Raw genomic sequence first — 20,358 nt, 5'->3', positions numbered from 1 at the left:
TCCACCTTGTCATTTTATCCAGATAAGAATATATGAAGGAGTAAATAAAATACTAAAAGGGTGGCAAAGACCACAGGAACATGTGCCTCAACCAAATCAGAAGAGACCCCAAATCGTGGGGGGATGAAAGGGGATAAAAAGAAGTTCAGAAAAAAATATTAAAAAAAGAAAAAAATAAATTTAAAAAAATAAAAAGAATAAACAAAAATATAAAAAAGAATATACATATATATTAGACTGGTGAATAGAACAGGGTCACCCACTTAATTTTGCGAGTAGTTTGGTCTTTTAGAAGAAACTACCTCCCAAGATTTTAAAGAATGAAAAACATATATAAGGTAAACATGGTTAAGGGATGGAATATGACTATAAAGATGAATTTTTTTAAAAAATTCTTTAAAGGGGTTGATAAGATGTTTGGAAGAATAAAGAAAAAGAAAGTGCAGAGAATTTGCTCAGGCTGGAGACTAAAACAAAGCCCTGTGCTAGATTTAGGCTATATTTTTATCTCTTAGAAGAAGTTGTATCCCAGAATTTTTTTAGAATAAAAAATCCTATGTGTGCACAAAAAATAAAGTTAGATACAATGAATGACAAAATATGACTATAGTAATGAAAGTTCAAAAATGATTTTTTTTGGAAGGTATTGTTAAGATAAACTAGTTAAAAAATGTTAAAAGAGGAAAGGGTAAAAGTTAAAAAAATTAACAGAAGAAAAAAAAATTAAAAATATTAATTAACTTTGCAAGACTTAAGAATCATGGGGAGAAAGCTATGAATTCCATGCTTTGCTTTCCCCTCCTCTGGAATTCCGCTGTTCTCCTTGGTCAGTGAACTTGGTCTCTGCTGGATTTCTTGCTGATCTTCTTGGGGAGTGGCCTGTTGTAGTGATTCTCAAGTGTCTTTGCCTGTGGCGGTATTATACCACCTTTACCTTGGGCCAGGCCAAGTAATCCGCTCTGGTTCGCTTTGGGGAGCTTTTGTTCCCTGAACACTTTCCATAGAGTTCTAGAGGATGGGAATGAAAATGGTGGCCTCCCAGTCTCTGGCCTGGAGGAGCCGAGAGCTCAGGGCTCCACTCCTCAGTGTGCCTTTGGAGAAAAGCCCTCAATCACTCCTGTCTGCCTGGCCTCCAGCTGCGCTCCGAGCTCACCCAGCCTGTGACCAAGCATTTCTGTCTCTGGCACACAGCTGTCTCTGGCACACAGCCCCTCCTGGAGTCTCCAAACCCCGCACATCCCTGCACTCTTCCAGGGGTGTCTCTCCAGATCTTGTGGGGTCCCCACTAACAGAGCCATTGCCTTTGCCACAGATCATAGTTTAGGGTAACCCCGAGTTGAGAGCTCACTCCTCGGCTCTGTCTCTGTAGCTGGCTTACCTGCTCTAACACCTGTGAGCTCTGCGACACTCAGACACCCCCGATCTTTCTGTGATCATGCTGGACCTGAGACCATGCTGTCTCTGCGTGGGATTCAACCTGGTTTTGTCTCTGGAGCAATGTCCCTCCGTGGAGCAGACTTTTAAAAGTTCTGATTTTGTGCTCCATTGCTCTGCCGCTTGCCAGGAGCCAGCCCCTCCCCTGGCAGTCTATCTTCCCATTGCTTTGGATTCACTTCTCTGCAGGTCCTACCTTTCAGAAAGTGATCGATTTTCTGTTTCTAGAATTGTTGCCCTTCTTCTCTTCAATCTCCTGTTGGATTTGTAGGTGTTTGGAATGTTTTGATAAGCTATCTAGCTGATCTGCTACCTGATGTCATCTCAGCCTGCTACTTCTCCAGCATCTTGACTCCTCTTCTGTGATCAAGTAGTCTTATACTTACTTGCTGATTCTCTTTCATAATTTTGTCTCCAAACGAGTATTGAAATTGGGAGCAATGCTTTTTTGTGTGGTTGTTTTAGTAGAACATGCTCTGATGAATGGTATATTTAAAAAAAAGAACCTAAAGAACTTTTTCAGGGGCATATTCAAAATCATTATTTGTTGAACTTATTGCCTATTCTTATGGAGGCTTTAGGGGAGTAAGTTTTTTAAGATTTTATTTTAATCCCAGTTACTTGATGTATAGTTTTATATTAGTTTATTTCAAGTATGCAGTATATTGATTCAGTACTTCCATATGATACCTGGTGCTCATCACAAGTGTACGCCATAATCTCTAGCACCTATTTAACCCATCCCCCTACCTCCCCTCTATTAACCATCAGTTTGTTCTCCCTAGTTAAGTCTCTTTCCTGATTTCCCTTGCTCTTTTTTTCACTTTGTTACTTTGTTTTGTTTCTTAAATTCCACATATGAGTGAATTCATGGTATTTGTATTTCTCTGACTGACTTATTTCACTTACCATATATTTTCTAGGTAAGTCTATGTCCTTGAAAATGGCAAAATTCCATCTTTTCAGTGTCTGAGTAATATTCCATTGTGTATGGATAAAGCTTTATCCATACATAAGTCAGGGGACACATGAGCTGTTTCCACAATTTGGCCTTTGTGCATAATACCGTAATAAACATTGGGGTGCATGTATCCACTTAAATTAGTATTTTTTGTATTCTTTAGGTAAATATCTAGTAGGTTAAATTCTGTATCCTAGGGTAATTTTATTTCTAACTTTTTGGGGACCCTCCTTACTGTTTTCCACAGTGACTGCACCACTTTGCATTCCCACCAACAATGCAGGAGGGTGCCCTTTTCTCCACACCCTTGCCAAGACTTCTTGTTTCTTGTGTTGTTGATTGTAGCCATTCTAACTTGTGTGAGGTGGTATCTCATGGTAATTTTGATTATCATTTCCCCAATGATGAGTAATGTTGAGTATCTTTTCACATGTGTCGGACATCTGGGTGTCTTCTTTGAAAAATTGTCTATTCATATCTTCTGTCCATTTTTTAATTGTATTATTTGTTTTTTGGGTTTTGAATGTTATAACTTCTTTATATGTTTTAGATATTAACCCTTTACCAGAAATGTCATTTGCAAATATATTTTCCCATTCTGTGGTTTGCCTTTTAGCTTTGTTGATTGTTGCCTTTGCTGCACAGAAACATTTTATTTTGATGTGGTCCTAATAGTTTATCTTTACTTTTGTTTCCTTTGATTCAGGAAACATATGTAGAAAGAAGTTGCTGTACCAGTGTCAATGAAGTTAGTGCCTACATTTTCTTCTAGGATTTTTATGATTTGAGGTCTTACATTTAGGTCTTTATTCCATTTGGAATTTATTTTTGGTTTTGGGTATATGAAAGTTGTCCATTTTCATTATTTTGTATGTTGCTGTTCAGTTTTCCCAACACCATTTGTTGAAGAGACTGTCTTTTTCCCATTGGATATTCTTTCCTCCTTTGTCAAAGATTAATTGATCATGTAGTTGTAGATGTATTTTTGGGTTTTCTATTGATCTACATATCTGATTTTGTGCCAATTCCATATTATTTTGATTACTCCAGCTTTATAATAAAAATTGAAGTCTGAAATTGTGATTCATCCAGCTTTGCTTATATTTTGCAAGGTAGCTTTGGCTATTTGGATGTCTTCTGTGGCTCCATAGAAGTCTTACGATTCTTTGTTCCAGTTCTGTGAAGAATGCTGATAGTATTTTGATATGGATTGTGTGAAATGTGTAGGCTATCTTGGGTTCTGTAGACATTTTAACAATATTTGTTCTTTCAATCCCTGAGCATAGAGTGTCTTTCCATTTCTTTGTCTTATCTTTAATTTCCTTTATCAGCATTTTACAGTTTTTAGAATACAGATCTTAAACCTCTTCGGTTAAATTTGTTCCAAGGTATCTTACTAACTTTGCTGCAGCTGTAAATGGAATTGAGTCCTTAATTTCTCTTTCTACTTATTCGTTATTGGTATATAGAAATGTAACAGATTTCTGTACATTCATTTTGTATCCTGCAACTTTACTGAATTTGTGTATCAATCCTAGCACTCTTTTAGTACAATCCTTAGGGTTTTCTATATAGAGTATCACATCAACTGCAAATAGTGGAAGGTTTAGTTCTTCCTTGCCGATTTGGATGCTGTTTATTTCCTTTTGTTGTCTGATTGATGAGGCTATAACTTCCAGTACTCTGTTAAATAAGAGTGGTGAGAATGGCCATCCCTGTCTTGTTCCTGACCAGGAAAAAACTCAGTTTTTCCCTTATAAAGACAATATTAACTGTAGGGGGTTTTGGGGTATATGGCTTTCATTATGTTGAGAGGTATGTTTCCTCTAAACCTACTTTGTTGGAGGTTTTTATCATGAATGGAGGCTGTACTTTGTTAAATGCTTTTTCTGCATCTATTGAAATGATCAGGTTTATAAAGAGTTAAGATAGTAGAGTAGTAGGGGTACCCTATGTTTGCCTTGCCTCTTGAGCACAGCTAGATAAATATTGGGTCATTCCAAAAGCCCACAAAATCAGTATGAGGACTGAGATAACAAACTGAACAACTAGAGGGAGAAAAGAGGCCACATTGTGGAAGCACAGACAGACTTCAGTGAACAGCATAGTGCCCAAAGTGGAGCCTGGAGCTGCGTGCACTAAACCCTGTCCCCCTGAGCTCTGCAGGTCTTTTTTTTCTAAGGCAGGCTTGCCTGAGAACCAGAGCAACAGGCACCTCCCCCAGAAAGCCAACACAAACCACCCTGCCCTCACCAAGTCTACTGACCATAGAGTGTGGCCAAACTTAAGATCTAGTGGAAATTGGATCTAGCTTCTTTTAACATGCTGACCAGAGAAAACCTAGCTAAAACTGCACTGGACAAGGTCCAAACACTCCCTACTGCAGGCAAGAAGAAATGATGCAGAGGACCAACAAAAGGGAAAAAGCAGTCAAAACACAGCAGCAGAATGCATACAAGAGACACAGAAATATTTCCTGAAGCACCAGGTCCTGGTCAATATATGACATTTTCTTCATATAGCCATAACTCTCAGGAACAGGAAGCATAACAGGCTTTCCTAAGAGACAGAAGGCAGAGACCTAGACAACATGCCACATTGGAGGAATTCATACCCAAAGAAGTAACAAGATCATAGTCAAGGATCTAATCAAAACAGATATAATATGCCTGAACTAGAATTTGAGACAACAATCATAAGGGTAGTAGTTGGGCTTGAGAAAACCATAGAAGACACTGGAGAGTCCTTTACTGCAGACTCAAAAATTAGTCAGGCTGAAATAAAAAATGTTATAACTGAGATATGAAACAGATTGGATGTAATGAAAAGGATGGAAGAAGAGGAACGAATAAGTGGTATAGAAGATAAAATTGTGGAAAAAAGTCAAGCTGAAAATAACAGTGAAAGGAAAATATTGGATCATCAGTGCAGACTTTGGGAACTCAGTGACTCCATAAAGCATAGTAACATTCATGTCATAGGAGTCACAGAAGAAGAAGAAGAGGGGGAAAATAGGCAGAAGGTGTTTTTGAGGAAATTATAACTTAACACTTCCCTAAAATGTGAAAGGAAACAAACATCCAAATCTAGGAGGCACAGAAGACTCCCATTAAAATCAACAAAAGCAGGCCAAAATAAAGACTTCATAGTAAAATTTATAAAATATAGAGATAAGGAGAACATCTTCAGATCAGCAAGGGAAAAGAAATCCCTAACTTATAAAGGAAGACAATCAGGCTAGCACCAGACTTACTAGCAGAAACATGGCAGGCCAGAAGAGAATGACATGGTATTTTCAATGTGCTGAATGGGAAAAATACGCAGCCAAGAATACTTGATCCAACAAGGCCTTCATTCAGAATAGAAGGAGAAATAAAGAGTTTCCTAGACAAACAAAAACTAAAGGAGTTCATGGACACTATACTAGTCCTGCGAGAAATATTGAAAGGAACTCTTTGAGTGGGAAAGTAAGTCCAGAGGCAACAAAGATTAGACAGGAACAGAGAAAATCTCCAGAAACAATGAGGTAATACAGTTGACACAATGACACTAAATTTATGTCTATCAATAATTACTCTGAATGTAAATGGACTAAATGCTCCAATTAAAAGACAAAGGATATCATAATGAATCAAAAAACAAGACCCATCCATGTGCTACCTACCATAGGCTCACTTTAGACTTAAAGACACATACAGACTGAAAGTGAAGGGATGGAGAGCCATCTATTATGCTAATAGCCATCAAAAAGAAAAAAGAAAAGAAGAGAAAAGCTGGAGTAAGCATACTTATATCAGACAAACTAGATTTTAAACCAAAGACTATTTAACAAGAGATGAAGAAAGGTACTATATCATAATAAAGGGGTCTATCCGACAAAAAGACAAGACCTAATGCATATAAATATTTATGCTGCCAACTTGAGAGCATCCAAATATATAAATGAATTAATAAAAAACATAAAAAACTCAGTGATAATAGTACAAGTTTATTATGGGACTTTAACATCCCACTTACAGCAATGGACAAATGAGCTAAACAGAAAATCAACAAGGAAACAATGTCTTTGAATGGCAGGCTGGATGAGGTAAACTTAACAGATTTATTCAGAACATTTCATCCTAAAGCAGCAGAATATACATTCTTTTGTGTACACATGGGGTATTCTCCAAAATATACACATACTGGGTTACAAATCAGGCCTCAACAAATAAAAAAGATTGAGATCATACGATGCATATTTTATGACCACACTATGAAACATGAAGTCAACTACAAGAAAAAAATTGGAAAGACCACATATACATGGAGGTTAAGGAATATCTTACTAAAAAACGAATGGGTTAACTATGAAATTAAAGAAGAAATAAAGAAATACATGGAAACAAATGAAGATGAAAACACAATAGTCCAAAACTTTTGGGATGCAGAAAAAGCAGTCATAAGAAGGGAGTGTATACAAAACAGGCCTACCTCAAGAAGCAAGGAAATCTCAAACATACAACCTAACCTTATACCTTGAGCATCTAGAAAAAGAACAGCAAACAAAGCCTAAAGTAGAAGAAATCAGAAGAAGTCTACTTCTAAAGTAGAAGAAAGTCAGAAGAGGACAGGAAAAAATAACAATTAGAGCAGAAAATAAATAATATAGGAACAAAGAAAAACCAGTAAAACAGATCAGTGAAACTAGGAGCTGATTCTTTAAAAGAATTAATAAAATTGGTAAACCCCTAGCCAGAGTTATCAAAAAGAAAAGAGAAAGGACCCAAATAAGTAAAATCATGAGTGAAAGAGGAGAGATCACAACACCACAAAAAATATTTAAAAATATATATATAAGGGAGTATTGTGAAAAATTGTATGGCCCATATTGGGAAATATAGAAGAAATGGATAAATTCCTAGAACACATAAACTATCAAAACTGAAATAAGGAACAAATAGAAAACTTGAAGAGACCAAAAACCACCCAAAAAATTGAATCAGTAATCACAAATCTAACAAACAAAATTCCAGGGCCAGTTGGGCTCACAGGGAAATTCTACCAGTCATTTAAAGAAGAGTTAATATCCATTTTTCTCAAACTTTTGCAAAAAATAGAAATGGAAGGAAAACTTCCAGACTCATTTTACGAGGCCAGGCTTGCCTTGATTCTAAAATCAGACAAAGACCCCACTACGGGGGCACCTGGGTGGCTAAATCAGTTAAGCACTAACTCTTAGTTTCAGTAGAAGTCATGATCTCAGGGTTGTGAGTTTGATCCCTACTCTGGACTCCACACTCAGTCTGCTTGTTCCTCTCCCTCCTCTATTCCTCCTGCTCTCTCTTAAAAAAAAAAAAAAATAGACTAAAATGGAGAAGTGGTTAAGTATAAGCCTGTATCCCTGATGAACATGGATGCAAAAATTCTCAAGAAGATGCTAGCAGATTGACTCCAACAATACATTAAAAGAATATTCACCACAATCAAGTGAGATTTATTCCTGGGCTGCAAGGGTAATGAAATATTTGTAAATGAATCAACATGGTAGCACCATATTAATAAAGAGTAAGAACCATATGACCTCTCAATAGATACAGAAAAAGCATATGACAAAGTATAGCATCCTTTCTTGAAAAAAACCCTCAACAATGTCGGGATAGAGGGAACATAACTCAACATTTTTATAAAAGCCTTATGTGAAAGACCCACTGCTAATACCATCAATGGGGAAAAACAGTTTTTCCTTTTCAGTCAGGAAGAAAACAGGGATGGATGTCCAGTCTCATCACCATTATTTGACATACCTGGAAGTCCTAGCCACAGGAAATAGACAAAATAATAATAATAATAATAATAATAATAATAATAATAAAAAGCATCCAACTCAGTGAGGAAAAACTAACTTTCACTATTCACAAATGTCATAATACTCTGTAGGAAGCCCAAACGACCCCACTAAAAATTCCTCGAACTTGTACATGAATTCAATAAAGTAGAAGGATACACAATCAATGTATAGAAACATTTTGTATTTCTAAACACTGTAATGAAGCAGCAGAAAGAAATGAAGGAATCCATCCCATTTACCAAAAACCAAAAACTAGAAGATACTTATGAATAAACCTAACCACAGAAGAGATCTGCACTATGAAAGCTAGAATACTTATGAAAGAAATTGAAGAGGACACAAAGGAATTGAAAAATATCCCATGCTCATGGGTTAGAAAAACTAGTATTATTAAAATGTGTATACTACCCAAGGCAATCTATACATTTAATGCAATCCCTATCAAAATACTACCAGCATTTTTCACTGAGCAAGGAAAAACAATCTTAAAACTAGTATAACCACAAAAGACTCCGAATAACCAAAGGCATCTTAAAAAAGAAAAAGTTGGAGGCCTTACAATTCCAGACTTCAAGCTGTATTGCAAAGCTGTAGCAATGACGACAGTATGTGACTGGCACAAAAACAGACATATAGATCAGTAGTACCTAGTAGAGAACCCAGAAATGAACCCACAACTAGATGGTCAACTAATCTTTGACAAAGCAGAAAGAATATCCTGTGGAAAAAAGACAGTCACTTTCAACTCATGGTGTTGGGAGAACTGGAGAGCAACATGCAAAAGAATGAAACTGGACCACTCTCGTACACCAGATACTAAACTAAAATCAAAATAGGTTAAAGACTTAAATGTGAGACAGGAATCCATCACATTCCTAGAGGAGAACAAGGAAGAAGTGTCTTTGTCATCAACCATAGCAACTTCTTTCTAGACATGTTTCAGGAGGCAAGGGAAAGAAAAGCAAAAATAAACTATTGGGACCTCTTCAAGTTAAAAAGCTTCTTCACAGCAAAGGAAGCAATCAACAGAACTAAAAGGCAACCCACAGAATGGAAGAAGATATTTGTAAATGATGTATCTGATAAAGGGTCATTATCCATAATATATAAGGAACTAACAAAAAGCAACATCCGAAAAGCCAAATAATCCAGTTAAGAAATGGGCAGAACACATGAATAGACATTTTTCCAAACAAGATCTTCAGAAGTCTGACATGTGTTAAAATATTCAACATCACTCATGATCAGGGAGGTGCCAATCAAAACCACAGTGAGATACCACCTCACATCTGTTAGAATAGCTAAAATTAACAACTTAAAAACAACAGGTGTTGGAGAGGATGTGGAGAAAGGGGAATCCTCTTGCACTGTTGGTGGGAATGGAAATTGGTATAGCCACTCTGAAAAACGGTATGGAGGTTTCTCAAAAAGTTGAAAATAAAACTATCCTAAGACTGAAGATTTCTACTAGGTATTTATCTAAAAGATACAGAATTACTGATTCAAAGGAGCACTTGTATCCCAATGTTTATAGTAGCATTATCAATAATAGCCTAATTATGAAAAGTGACCAGATGGCCTTTGATAAATGGGTAGAGAAGAAGTGGCATGTGTGTACAAAAGAATGATATCTGGCCATTTGCAGCAATATGGATGGAGCTAGAGTATATTATGCTAAGTGAACTAAGTCAGTCAGATAAATACAAATACTATATGGTTTCACTCATATGTGGAATTTAAGAAACAAAGCAGATGAACATATGGGAAGGAAGACATTGAATTTAAATGTAAAAACGCGAAATCATCTTTTTTTTTTAAATTTACGTGTCTCCATACTTCCTACCTTCCTACCTTCTTCAGTGAGGCCTCTTCTCTACCTTTAGTTGTGGAGTTTGTTCTGTCATTCTTGAGATATATTTCTGGGATATTTAGGATGATTTGATAGTTATCTAGTTGTGTTTTGGTGACCATGCAAGCCTAGGGTCATCCTACTTGGCTGCCATCTTTGTCTAAGGGGAGTAATTTTTAATTAATTTTAGGAGACTTTATAAGATGTGGGGAACTTGTATGGCTCAGTCAGTTAAGTATCTGACTCTTGATTTTGACCCAGATCATGATCTCATTTATGAGATTGAACCTCATGTTGGGCTCTGCACTCAATGGGGAGTATTCTTTGAGATTCTCTCTCCTCTGCCCATTCCCTCTGCTCACGCTGTCTCTCAATCTCTCTCTCTCTCTCTCTAATAAATAAATAAATAAATAAGTGTACAAAAAGATCACTTTATAAAGCAACACAAGGATATGTATATTCTTTAATATTATGAGACTCCTCTCTATAGGATCATATTTATCTTGGTTGTATCACTAAACTTAGCATATGCTTATATGCTTCAAGATTAGTGTGTATTAGGTAATGATAGTTGTTTAGATATTGGAGGAGGTATATAAGTGATTTAGTGAAATACATAAATAATGTTTTTAAAGAACTCATAAAACTCATACTTTTTATAAAATAAGTTCTTAATGACAGCATTACTTTTTACTGTAAATGTTAAGCCTTCAGTATTTTGCCTGGACTGGCCATACCCACAGGTCATTGCCTTTGAAAATGTTCATTGGCCAAAGTCTAACTTAAATGCCAACTTCTGCTTGCCATTTGCCTATCACTCTTTCCTCCTGAGCTTTCACACCTAATTTATTTATCTCTTATAATACTTGGTATATTCTGCCTTATTTTATACTCACATGTCTGCCCATATCCTTGAGGGAAAGGATTGTATTTTGATATGTTAACCACAGCACCTAATGCCTTATACACACATTCAATCAATATTTGTTGAGTACAGGAATAAATATATAATTAATGATATATAAATAACTTGTTTATTATTGATATTTTACCCTTATAATTATGTTTATATAATAGTATTTAAATCTTTTTAGTGTTCTACTTGTATTTTTAAGTATTAAGAATTCTGACTTAGACACTGTTGATTGGGGGTACCCGGGTGGCTCAGTTGATTAAGTGTCTGCCTTCAGCTCAGGTCATGATCCCAGGGTCCTGGGATCAAGTCCCACATCAGGCTCCCTGCTCAGTGGGAAGCCTGCTTCTCATTCTCTCACTCCCACTGCTTGTGTTCCCTCTCTCGCTGTTTCTCTCTCTCTCTGGGTCAAATGAATAAACAAATAAATCTTTAAAAAATAAAAATTAAAAAAAGACAGTTGATTGGTAGAGTATGTCAGTGTATTTTTTAAATCTCAGTATTTTTCAATGTTACATTTTTTTAAAAATTTTATTAACTCTACTACCACTTTAAAATTATTGAGAACAAGAAACCTTTTTTAACGAATCAGAATATTAATGCTGGGCGCCTGGGTGGCTCAGTGGGTTAAGCCGCTGCCTTCGGCTCAGGTCATGATCTCAGGGTCCTGGGATCGAGTCCCGCATCGGGCTCTCTGCTCAGCAGGGAGCCTGTTTCCTCCTCTCTCTCTCTCTGCCTGCCTCTCTGCCTACTTGTGATCTCTCTCTGTCAAATAAATAAATAAAATCTTTTAAAAAAAAGGAATATTAATGCTGTCCTGAGGAGGTGAAATGTGTTAACTAAGCACTTGAATTCATTTTCTTTCCATACTATGCCAGTTCTGATGTTAATTCTTAGAAATAAAAATTCTAGTCTATTTGGAAATTACTCTATTTAGTAGCCTGTGGTTAGAATTTTATATATGTGTATATATATGTGTACACACATACACACAAAGAATGTATAGGCTCACTATTAAAATGTTGATGTTTAGAATGTTAATTACAGTTTGAAATATAGTACTTTAAAATATGACCAGTGTTCTGTACAATATGTCATTGATCCCTGTTTCTTCAGAAATTTTTGAAGCAGCTAGGGGGATAAAGATTGTGTATACAGTGTTCTATTTATATGCAGTACTTAGTGCAGGGCAACACAGTTATAAGTACTGAATGAACATTATTTAATGATGACAAATACCTTTATTATACATTTTTTAAAATTATAAATATGTTTGTTTTAAACAGAAGAGGACATTTGTAAGAGTATATATTGGGATATATAGAGTTGTTAAATAAGATGCTTCTGTTTAATACCATATGTTTTTTGTTTTAGCTTATCTATTTCAGGCAAGGACATGAAGCTTATGTGCGGGCTGTAAGGAAGTCAAAAATATACAGCCTTAATTTACAAAAACAGCCATGGAATAAAATGGATCTCAGGGTAAATTTGACATATTCATAAGTGTGCAGTTGAAATAACTTCGGAATTAAGTTATTTGCTTATATGTTTTTGTGTCCTACGTATTTCAGTGTTGATTGTGTGTCTAAGATAACATGATGTACCATACTCTGATACAATTGAGTGTTATGGGTCATATTTTATGTTTCCCGAAATTTGTATGCTACCTGTTGTCTTGATTATTTGACCTAATTTCCTTCATGCTTCAAATTATCTAGTGTATATTATATATTATATTATATTATATTATATTATATTATTACATATAATATATATTATACTGCAAAACAGCAGTTCCCTGGTATGGATATTTTCCTCAGCAGCTTTGTACATTCTGGAAGCTCTGGAAGCTGACTGCATGTGTGGACTACAGACATCCTTGAGGTTACAGTGACATTAAGATAATTAGTAATTATAAATCCCAAGAAACTCAGAATTTTATGGTGTTTTATGAATTACCTATTTTGATATATTACCTTATAGCTACATTGTATTAAGTAAGATAGATATATTTATTTTTAGAGGAGTTTTTTCTGACTATAAATACATATTCATTCATTCATTTATCCATGTATACATAGATACATACAAAGAAACAGACATAAGTATACATACACCATCATTTCTAGTTAGGTTTATGGGTGTTTTCTTCTTTTATTTTTCCAAGTTGAAGAAAAAGAGACTAAAGAGCAATTTTAGAGTGGTTTCCAGGTAAATGAAGGATTGTTGTGTGATGATGTATAGCAGGAAGGATACATGAAAGCGGGTACATTTATTTAAATAAAGATATAGATACTTGTAAAATATTACATTAAGGTTGTAAGGTACCAAAGTATCTTATCAAGTGACCTTTACACAGTCATCTCCTGGTAGATAGTGATACCATCATCTGTTCTGAATCAGGTGAAAGTTGAGTTGTTGTTGTTGTTTTTAAATCAAGAATGAATAAAACACAATTTTTCATTTTTTAAATTCTAACATTGTGGCTCTAGGAAATTATAGGAGGCAGCATTTGTGTGGGTGCAAGAATGTGGGTTTTGGAATATAACCTGAATTTCAATCCAGATCTGATATATATATACACATACCCAAGTACATAACTTTAAGCAAGTCACTATACCAATGAGGCTCAGTTTTGTCATCTGTTAAGTGTTACTAATAATCAGTTACAAGGATGGTTTGTAAAATAATATTGTGGGCATTAAAAAAATATAAGTCCTTTCCCCAAATGTATACATACATTTCTACCTGCCTTCTTACATACCATATTTCTGCTGAAGGAGTAATTCTTAACTAAGAATCTTAACAGTCATCAAATTCAGTTGCCCTAATATAAAATACTTAACAATTGGGCTCTTAAGCAGACCATTATTGATTGTGGTTTCCTTTCTTTCATTTTTCTCCCTCTTTGTCATTCTTGTCTTTCTCCATCTCTCTCTGTTTCTCTGTACCTCTGCCTCTTTCCACTATTATCTCTTCCCCCCCTCCTCACTCCTCCCTCCCTTCCCTACTTCCTCACTCGTTACTTGGTTTTTAACTCCCCTGGGGAGTTCTTTCAAAATATGCATGACTAAGCTTGTACCCCAGACCTACTGAATTCAATTCTATAGGAGTAGGGTTTGGGAATATGAATTTTAAAAATGTTCTTAAGGGGATTCTGTTGCTTATCCTTGGTTTAGAGCCCTGCATTATGCTACAGCCTGCTGTTAAGTATTAAAGGTCAAGAACCATGTCTTATTGTCTTTAGCACTTAGTGGAATGCTTAATATTTGGTGGATATTCAGATAATTTTTAATTGTTTGAAAAATAGTGAAATAATATGCAAATATCAGGCAATTATTTATATTCAAAGTAATAATTCATTGGTATTCTCATGAATAGGAACAAGAATTTGTTAAGATTGTAGGAATCAAATATGAGGTTGGACCACCTACACTATGTTGCTTGAAGCTTGCATTTCTGGACCCTATTTCAGGCAAAATGACTGGAGAATCTTTTTCCATTAAGTGAGTAGCTATCTCTGTTTGTTTCTGTGTGTCTGTGTGTTTTAATCCCTATCATGTATTCTGTGGAGTACAGGGCTTAATGGGAGAGAAAATACTATAGCACTATAGGCTTTAGATTTTTAAAGACTTGATGTGCACTGGGTGTATACGCAACTAATGAATCATTGAACACTACATCAAAAACTAATGATGTACTGTATGTTGGCTAATTGAATTTAAATTTAAAAAATAAACAAATAAAAACCAGGGTTTAATGTTTAATTTCTGGTTTGTTTCTCCACATAATAGTGTGTGTGTGGTGTGTGTGTGTGTGTGTGTAGATATAAAAACTTGCATAGTGTATGCATGCATGTGTGTAGCTAATAGATATGTAATGTAGTGTGTGTGTGTATGTGTGTATACAGTTAACCCTTGAACAATGTAAGGGGTTATGGGCACTGACTCCCACACAGTTGAAAATCTGCATATATATATAGCTTTTGATTCCCCAAAACTTAACTAATACCTGCTGTTGAGCAGAAGCCTTACTGATAACAAAAACTTTTGACTAATATGTATTATATTTAGTATTCTTACAATAAAGTAAGCTAGAGAAAATGAAACATTTTTAAGAAAATCATAAGGGATGGGATGCCTGGGTGGTTCAGTCAATTAAGCATCTGCTTTTGGCTCCAGTCATGATCCCTGTGGGATCCAGTCCCACACTGGGCTCCCTGCTTGACAGGGAACCTGCTTCTGCCTGCTCTGCCTGCTCTACCTGCCACTTTCCCTGCTTGTGCTCTATCTCTGACAAATGAAAAAAAAATCTAATAAAAAAGAGAAAAAGAAGAAAATTGTAAGGGAGAGAAAATATATTTACAGTACTATATTTATTGAAAAAATCTGCATATAGACCTGCACAGTTCAAACCCATATTGTTCAAGGGTCAATTGGAGATTTTATATATATATATATATACACATATATATATAATATTATATATCATATCATAATCATATATTATATCATATATATAATATATGAGTGTGGTTGAGACATGGTAGTTGCTTTTATTTCTGTTAATAATAATAGGAATAGCTAATCAGTGGCTCATTTCTTGAACTTTGAAATCTAAGGAGTTGAAAGAACATCAATTCATACCTTTCTTAAAGAGGTCTTAATATATAATACCTTATATTAAGCTTTAAGTATCTTCATTGGTGTCTTTATGTTTTTGAAGTGATATCGTAGTAGGTAGGGAACTCCCAAACAAATAAAAGCAGATGGAGTTTAATTAAAGCCATTTGCAGAAATCTTGAGGCTTTCAACAGTTTTTAAATGGCTCCACATTAAACATATATCTCTGGATATTTAGTAACATATGGTGCTCTGTATATTGATTCATATGTGCTTTATTTCTTGAATAGGTATCATGACATGCCAGATGTCATTGACTTCCTTGTACTACATCAGTTTTATAATGAAGCCAAAGAAAGGAACTGGCAGATAGGTAAATATAAAATTCTTACTTAATAACCATTAAGTTTGAAATAATGTAACTTTTTAACTCCAGTTTAATAGACATAAACTAGTTTAATATGTAATTGGTAAAGCTCTTAGCCAAATTAGATCAAATTAAATTTTCCTTCTCAGTTATGTTGAGGTGATTTTATGTACATCCTATGTGGCATATAGCCTCTAAACTCTCTGCAAATATCTAATCTGTTAGAATACAAATATGAATTACAAAGAAAAGCATCAAATGTCAGTTGCCCTAGTATAAAATACTTAACACTTGGGCTCTTAAGCAGACCATTACTGATTGTGATTTTCTTTCTTTCTCTTTTTCTCCCTCTGTCTGTCTGTCACTCTTTCTCTTTCTCTGTTTCTCTCTGTACCTCTACCTCTTTCTACCCCTTTTCTTTTCCTCTCCCCCTCCTTCACTCCTCTTCCACCTTCCTTACTTCCTCACTAGCTATTTGATCTTGGGCAAGTTTTTAATCTCTGTCCCACTTCCTTTATCTTTATAGTGGGAATCATCAAAACACACCTATAAGGTTGATATGAGCAATAAATGAGTTGACATATTAAAAACACTTAAAATGGTACCTAAGTACTTAAAATTTATACTATGTAATTGTTTGCTATTAGTACTTTTAAATTCTCCTTTTTTACGTGGGAGAAAATTTTTGTTCACAGTGATTTGGTTTTATAATCCTTATCCCTTTAGAGGCAGAAAATTAGTATGAAGAGATTTTTAAAGGCAAAATGCTGAGGGGCACCTTGTTGGCTCAGTGGATTAAAGCTTCTGCCTTCGGCTCAGGTCATGATCCCAGGGTTCTGGGATCGAGCCCCAAATTGGGCTTTCTGCCCAGCAGGGAGCCTGCTTCCCTTCCTCTCTCTCTCTGCCTGCCTCTCGGCCTACTTGTGATCTCTGTCTGTCAAATAAATAAATAAAATCTTTTTTAAAAAAAAGGCAAAAAGCTGAAAGCAATAAGGAAAAGAAACAACTGTAGTAACATGTATAGTACAAGAAAAAGTACGCTTAATGATGATCCTAAATAATTAATAAAAGATTATACTTTGTAGCTTTTATATAAGAAGACATGGACATGTTTGATTTATTTCAGAAAGATTACTAGTACTTAGAAATCAAAATCCTTAAGGTAAAGTATAAAATTTACTTATCTGGAAAACTCAGATTGAAAACTCTAGTAATGCTGCTTCTGTGTCTAACACAAAGTAGCAATTCAGAATGTGAACAAAGCGATTTTTCTCAAAAACATCCTTTTAAGAATTTCTAAAAACATTGTAGGTGATAGATTCCGCAGTATAATAGATGACGCCTGGTGGTTTGGGACTGTGGAGAGTCAGCAGCCTTTTCAACCAGAGTATCCTGATAGTTCTTTCCAGTGTTACAGTGTTCAGTAAGTATAGTTATGGTATTTTATGCCTGATATAATACTGTAGTACTATATGGACTTTCTATAAACCCTATTAGGAATAACACCTTGTTAATTTTATCTTCACCTTATCTTTATCTGACCTGTAAAGAAGTAATCATAGTACCTGTAAGGAAGAAATTTGATGATAAACCTCTTGGTCCAATATACATGCTAAAACAAAGCAGGAACTGAAGACTTATTAAGTCATAAGATAACATAAGACGCCCTTATGCCTGTATTTTCTTTTAAATATTTCTATTTTAAACGAGAATTGCAAATATTATTTCAGGAAGAATACTAAAATTAATTCAATGTTTAAAGTAATTGTTATAGCTGGAATATAGCAATGAATATTAGTACCCAGTCTTTTATTTAATGGTATGAATTCTAGGCAGAGGTATCATATTTGGGTGTACTATTTGTCTACAACATTTACTTTAGTTCTTCATTAAATCCCATCACTGTAAGATTCCTAATAATGAAGCTTTCTTCTCAAGAGTGATAAAGGTTTATTCTGTGAAGATTGACTTTTAATCTCCATATTGCTGATGAAAAGGGAATCATAAAACTTTGTGGAGATACTGTAATACTTAGTCTGTTAGTATAAAGTAGATTATTCTACAGAAAGAATTGATCTATCAAATTGACGTTTTTAACCTGAAAGACATTTTCCAAAAAGATCTTTTCATTCTGTATCCTGGCTTAATATTGAATAAATATATGCTCGATTGGAATTTTTTTAAAAAGCCAGGTAAAACTAAGTGTAAGCTTACTGCTCTTTGTATTTCCTATTGGTAGACTATTCTCTATTTTTTTTTTGTTTTCTCTATTTAAGGTTTATTACTATCTTTATGTAAGTGAAATTATACTTTAAGGAAAATTGTATTGCCCTTTTCAGAATTTACCTCAAGAAGTCATGCAAATTATGCTAGTATATGAAAGTATCGTGTGAATTTCACTAGTATCTTATTATTTTTCAATAGCTGGGACAATAATGAGAGAGAAAAGATGAGCCCCTGGGATATGGAGCCAATTCCAGAAGGAAGTAAATATGCTTTTAAAAATGAATTAAAATTCTTCTAAAAAATACCAATAGCATAATATTGGAAACTAATGATTCCTGATTTTTCATCTTATACATAGCTGCCTTTCCAGATGAAGTTGGTGCTGGTGTTCCTGTGTCCCAGGAGGAACTGACTGCTTTGCTATACAAACCCCAGGAAGGAGAGTGGGGGGCTCATTCCAGAGATGAGGAATGTGAACGGGTTATTCAGGGCATCAACCACCTTCTTTCCCTGGGTATGGTGGCTGTGAAAGGATATTAGGAAGAAACAAGGAAAACCAGCAAAATTTTAAGTTCTACAAGAAGAAATACATTTTTTCACTGTACACTTTTAACTTAAGAGGCACTTTTAATCAAGTGTTTCTAGCTTAACATTAATATTTTGATATGTTTGGCCAATGTAATGACTGATAAATGTATTCTATTCTCTTGGGACTTACAGTAGTAAAAATAGGCATGTAATTATCTTTTACTTTCTTGAATCACTTTGGCTCTCCAAGTATTTCCTGAGCCTGACTTTGGATGAGTTTTTTGGTAGATAGTAGATGAGTAATATATTTTACTCACATACCTAAGCTATATTATCTAAACTATATCACTTGAGCTATTTGGGATTTATCTAGAAAACATACCAGTTTGAAATTAAACCCAGTTCTCCTTTAATTAGCCTGATTTCACCTGATTTGAACCAGTGTGTCATGCACGATTCATAGATATTATGTCCAAATAAAGAGAATGACATTTTAACAATATTCATCTAATATTTGCATAATTGAATCATTATCATTTTAGTAATGTAGTATATTGCCCTCTCTTCTTATTTATATATGAGTTTTTTGTTTGTTAATATGAAATATTAATGTCTTTTATGACTACCTTTTCTTATTTTGGTAATATAGATTTTGCCAGCCCTTTTGCTGTTCCAGTGGATCTCAGTGCCTATCCCTTGTATTGCACTGTAGTTGCTTATCCAACTGACCTCAACACCATTAGGCGGAGACTTGAAAATCGCTTTTACAGGTTTGTTTAGTTTTATTATTTACTATAAAGTTCATAGCTTCACATCTTTTGTTTTCCTTTTTGTATGATGATACAGTGAGAATCTGTATTTTAGTAGTGTAAAATAATCATTCAATATACCCACTCCAAAATTTCTTCTAAAAATTTGGAACACCATTTCCCTTTATTCAATAGATTCTCAGTCTTCCAGGGTAAGGAGGAGTATGGAATAAAGGACAGAAATGAAATTTTGAGTAGCACAAATCACGTGAAACAAAAACTACAGTTAACTTTAGTTTAATTAGAGGCAGATTAGTTTGTGGATTCATCATAATTAAGGTGCTACAGAAACTTGGAGCATGATTAAATCCCCTGTTGAGGAATTAGGCAGCAGCTAGATTTAATTAACAGCCCCAAAATATGTTTAGATAAAGAGCCAAATAATTTTTTTGTTGGTTTCATTTGGGAGTGGAGTAATTTTGAGAGAGCGGTAGAGGGCAGCTTTTGGTACCTCTCTCATCCCAAAGTCTACTATATCCTAACCATAGTTATTCATCCCAACATGAACTGGTTATAAATATAACCAGTTGGGTATATTTTATAACATTACCTATAATTTTTATTTAATAAAATATATCATAAAAGTAACTGGATAAAAATCTTTTTCTAAAACCTGGTTTATTTTTTTCCATGATGTTCTCATTTCTTCCCTTGAAAACTGAACATTCTTTGGACTTTATCAAAACACTGTTTCTTTGTGTTTATACTTAAATGGTTAAATCACTATTTCCTCATAATGTCCTGGGTCAGTTCTTTTTAATGTGAAGTCCAATGATTCTTAATGCTTACCTGTGCTCAAATACTCTAACTATATACCTT

General features: G+C 34.7%; 1 protein-coding gene across 4 annotated transcripts in view; it reads left to right on the top strand.

The window, feature by feature from the left end:
* BRWD3 (bromodomain and WD repeat domain containing 3) overlaps positions 1 to 20,358 on the top strand; it is a 216,972-nt gene that overhangs the window by 150,528 nt on the left and 46,086 nt on the right. For all 4 annotated transcript variants that reach the window (XM_059156493.1, XM_059156492.1, XM_059156494.1 and 1 more), the window contains 7 exons: positions 12,362 to 12,469; positions 14,369 to 14,493; positions 15,900 to 15,982; positions 17,288 to 17,399; positions 18,401 to 18,462; positions 18,561 to 18,716; positions 19,380 to 19,500. In XM_059156493.1, coding sequence (XP_059012476.1) covers positions 12,362 to 12,469; positions 14,369 to 14,493; positions 15,900 to 15,982; positions 17,288 to 17,399; positions 18,401 to 18,462; positions 18,561 to 18,716; positions 19,380 to 19,500 — 767 coding nt within the window. The remainder of the gene's footprint in view (positions 1 to 12,361; positions 12,470 to 14,368; positions 14,494 to 15,899; positions 15,983 to 17,287; positions 17,400 to 18,400; positions 18,463 to 18,560; positions 18,717 to 19,379; positions 19,501 to 20,358) is intronic.

The sequence above is a fragment of the Mustela lutreola genome, chromosome X (genome assembly GCF_030435805.1).
Source record: "Mustela lutreola isolate mMusLut2 chromosome X, mMusLut2.pri, whole genome shotgun sequence".
In the NCBI taxonomy this organism is placed as follows: Eukaryota; Metazoa; Chordata; class Mammalia; order Carnivora; family Mustelidae; genus Mustela; species Mustela lutreola.
This window is presented reverse-complemented; position numbering and strand designations above follow the sequence as displayed.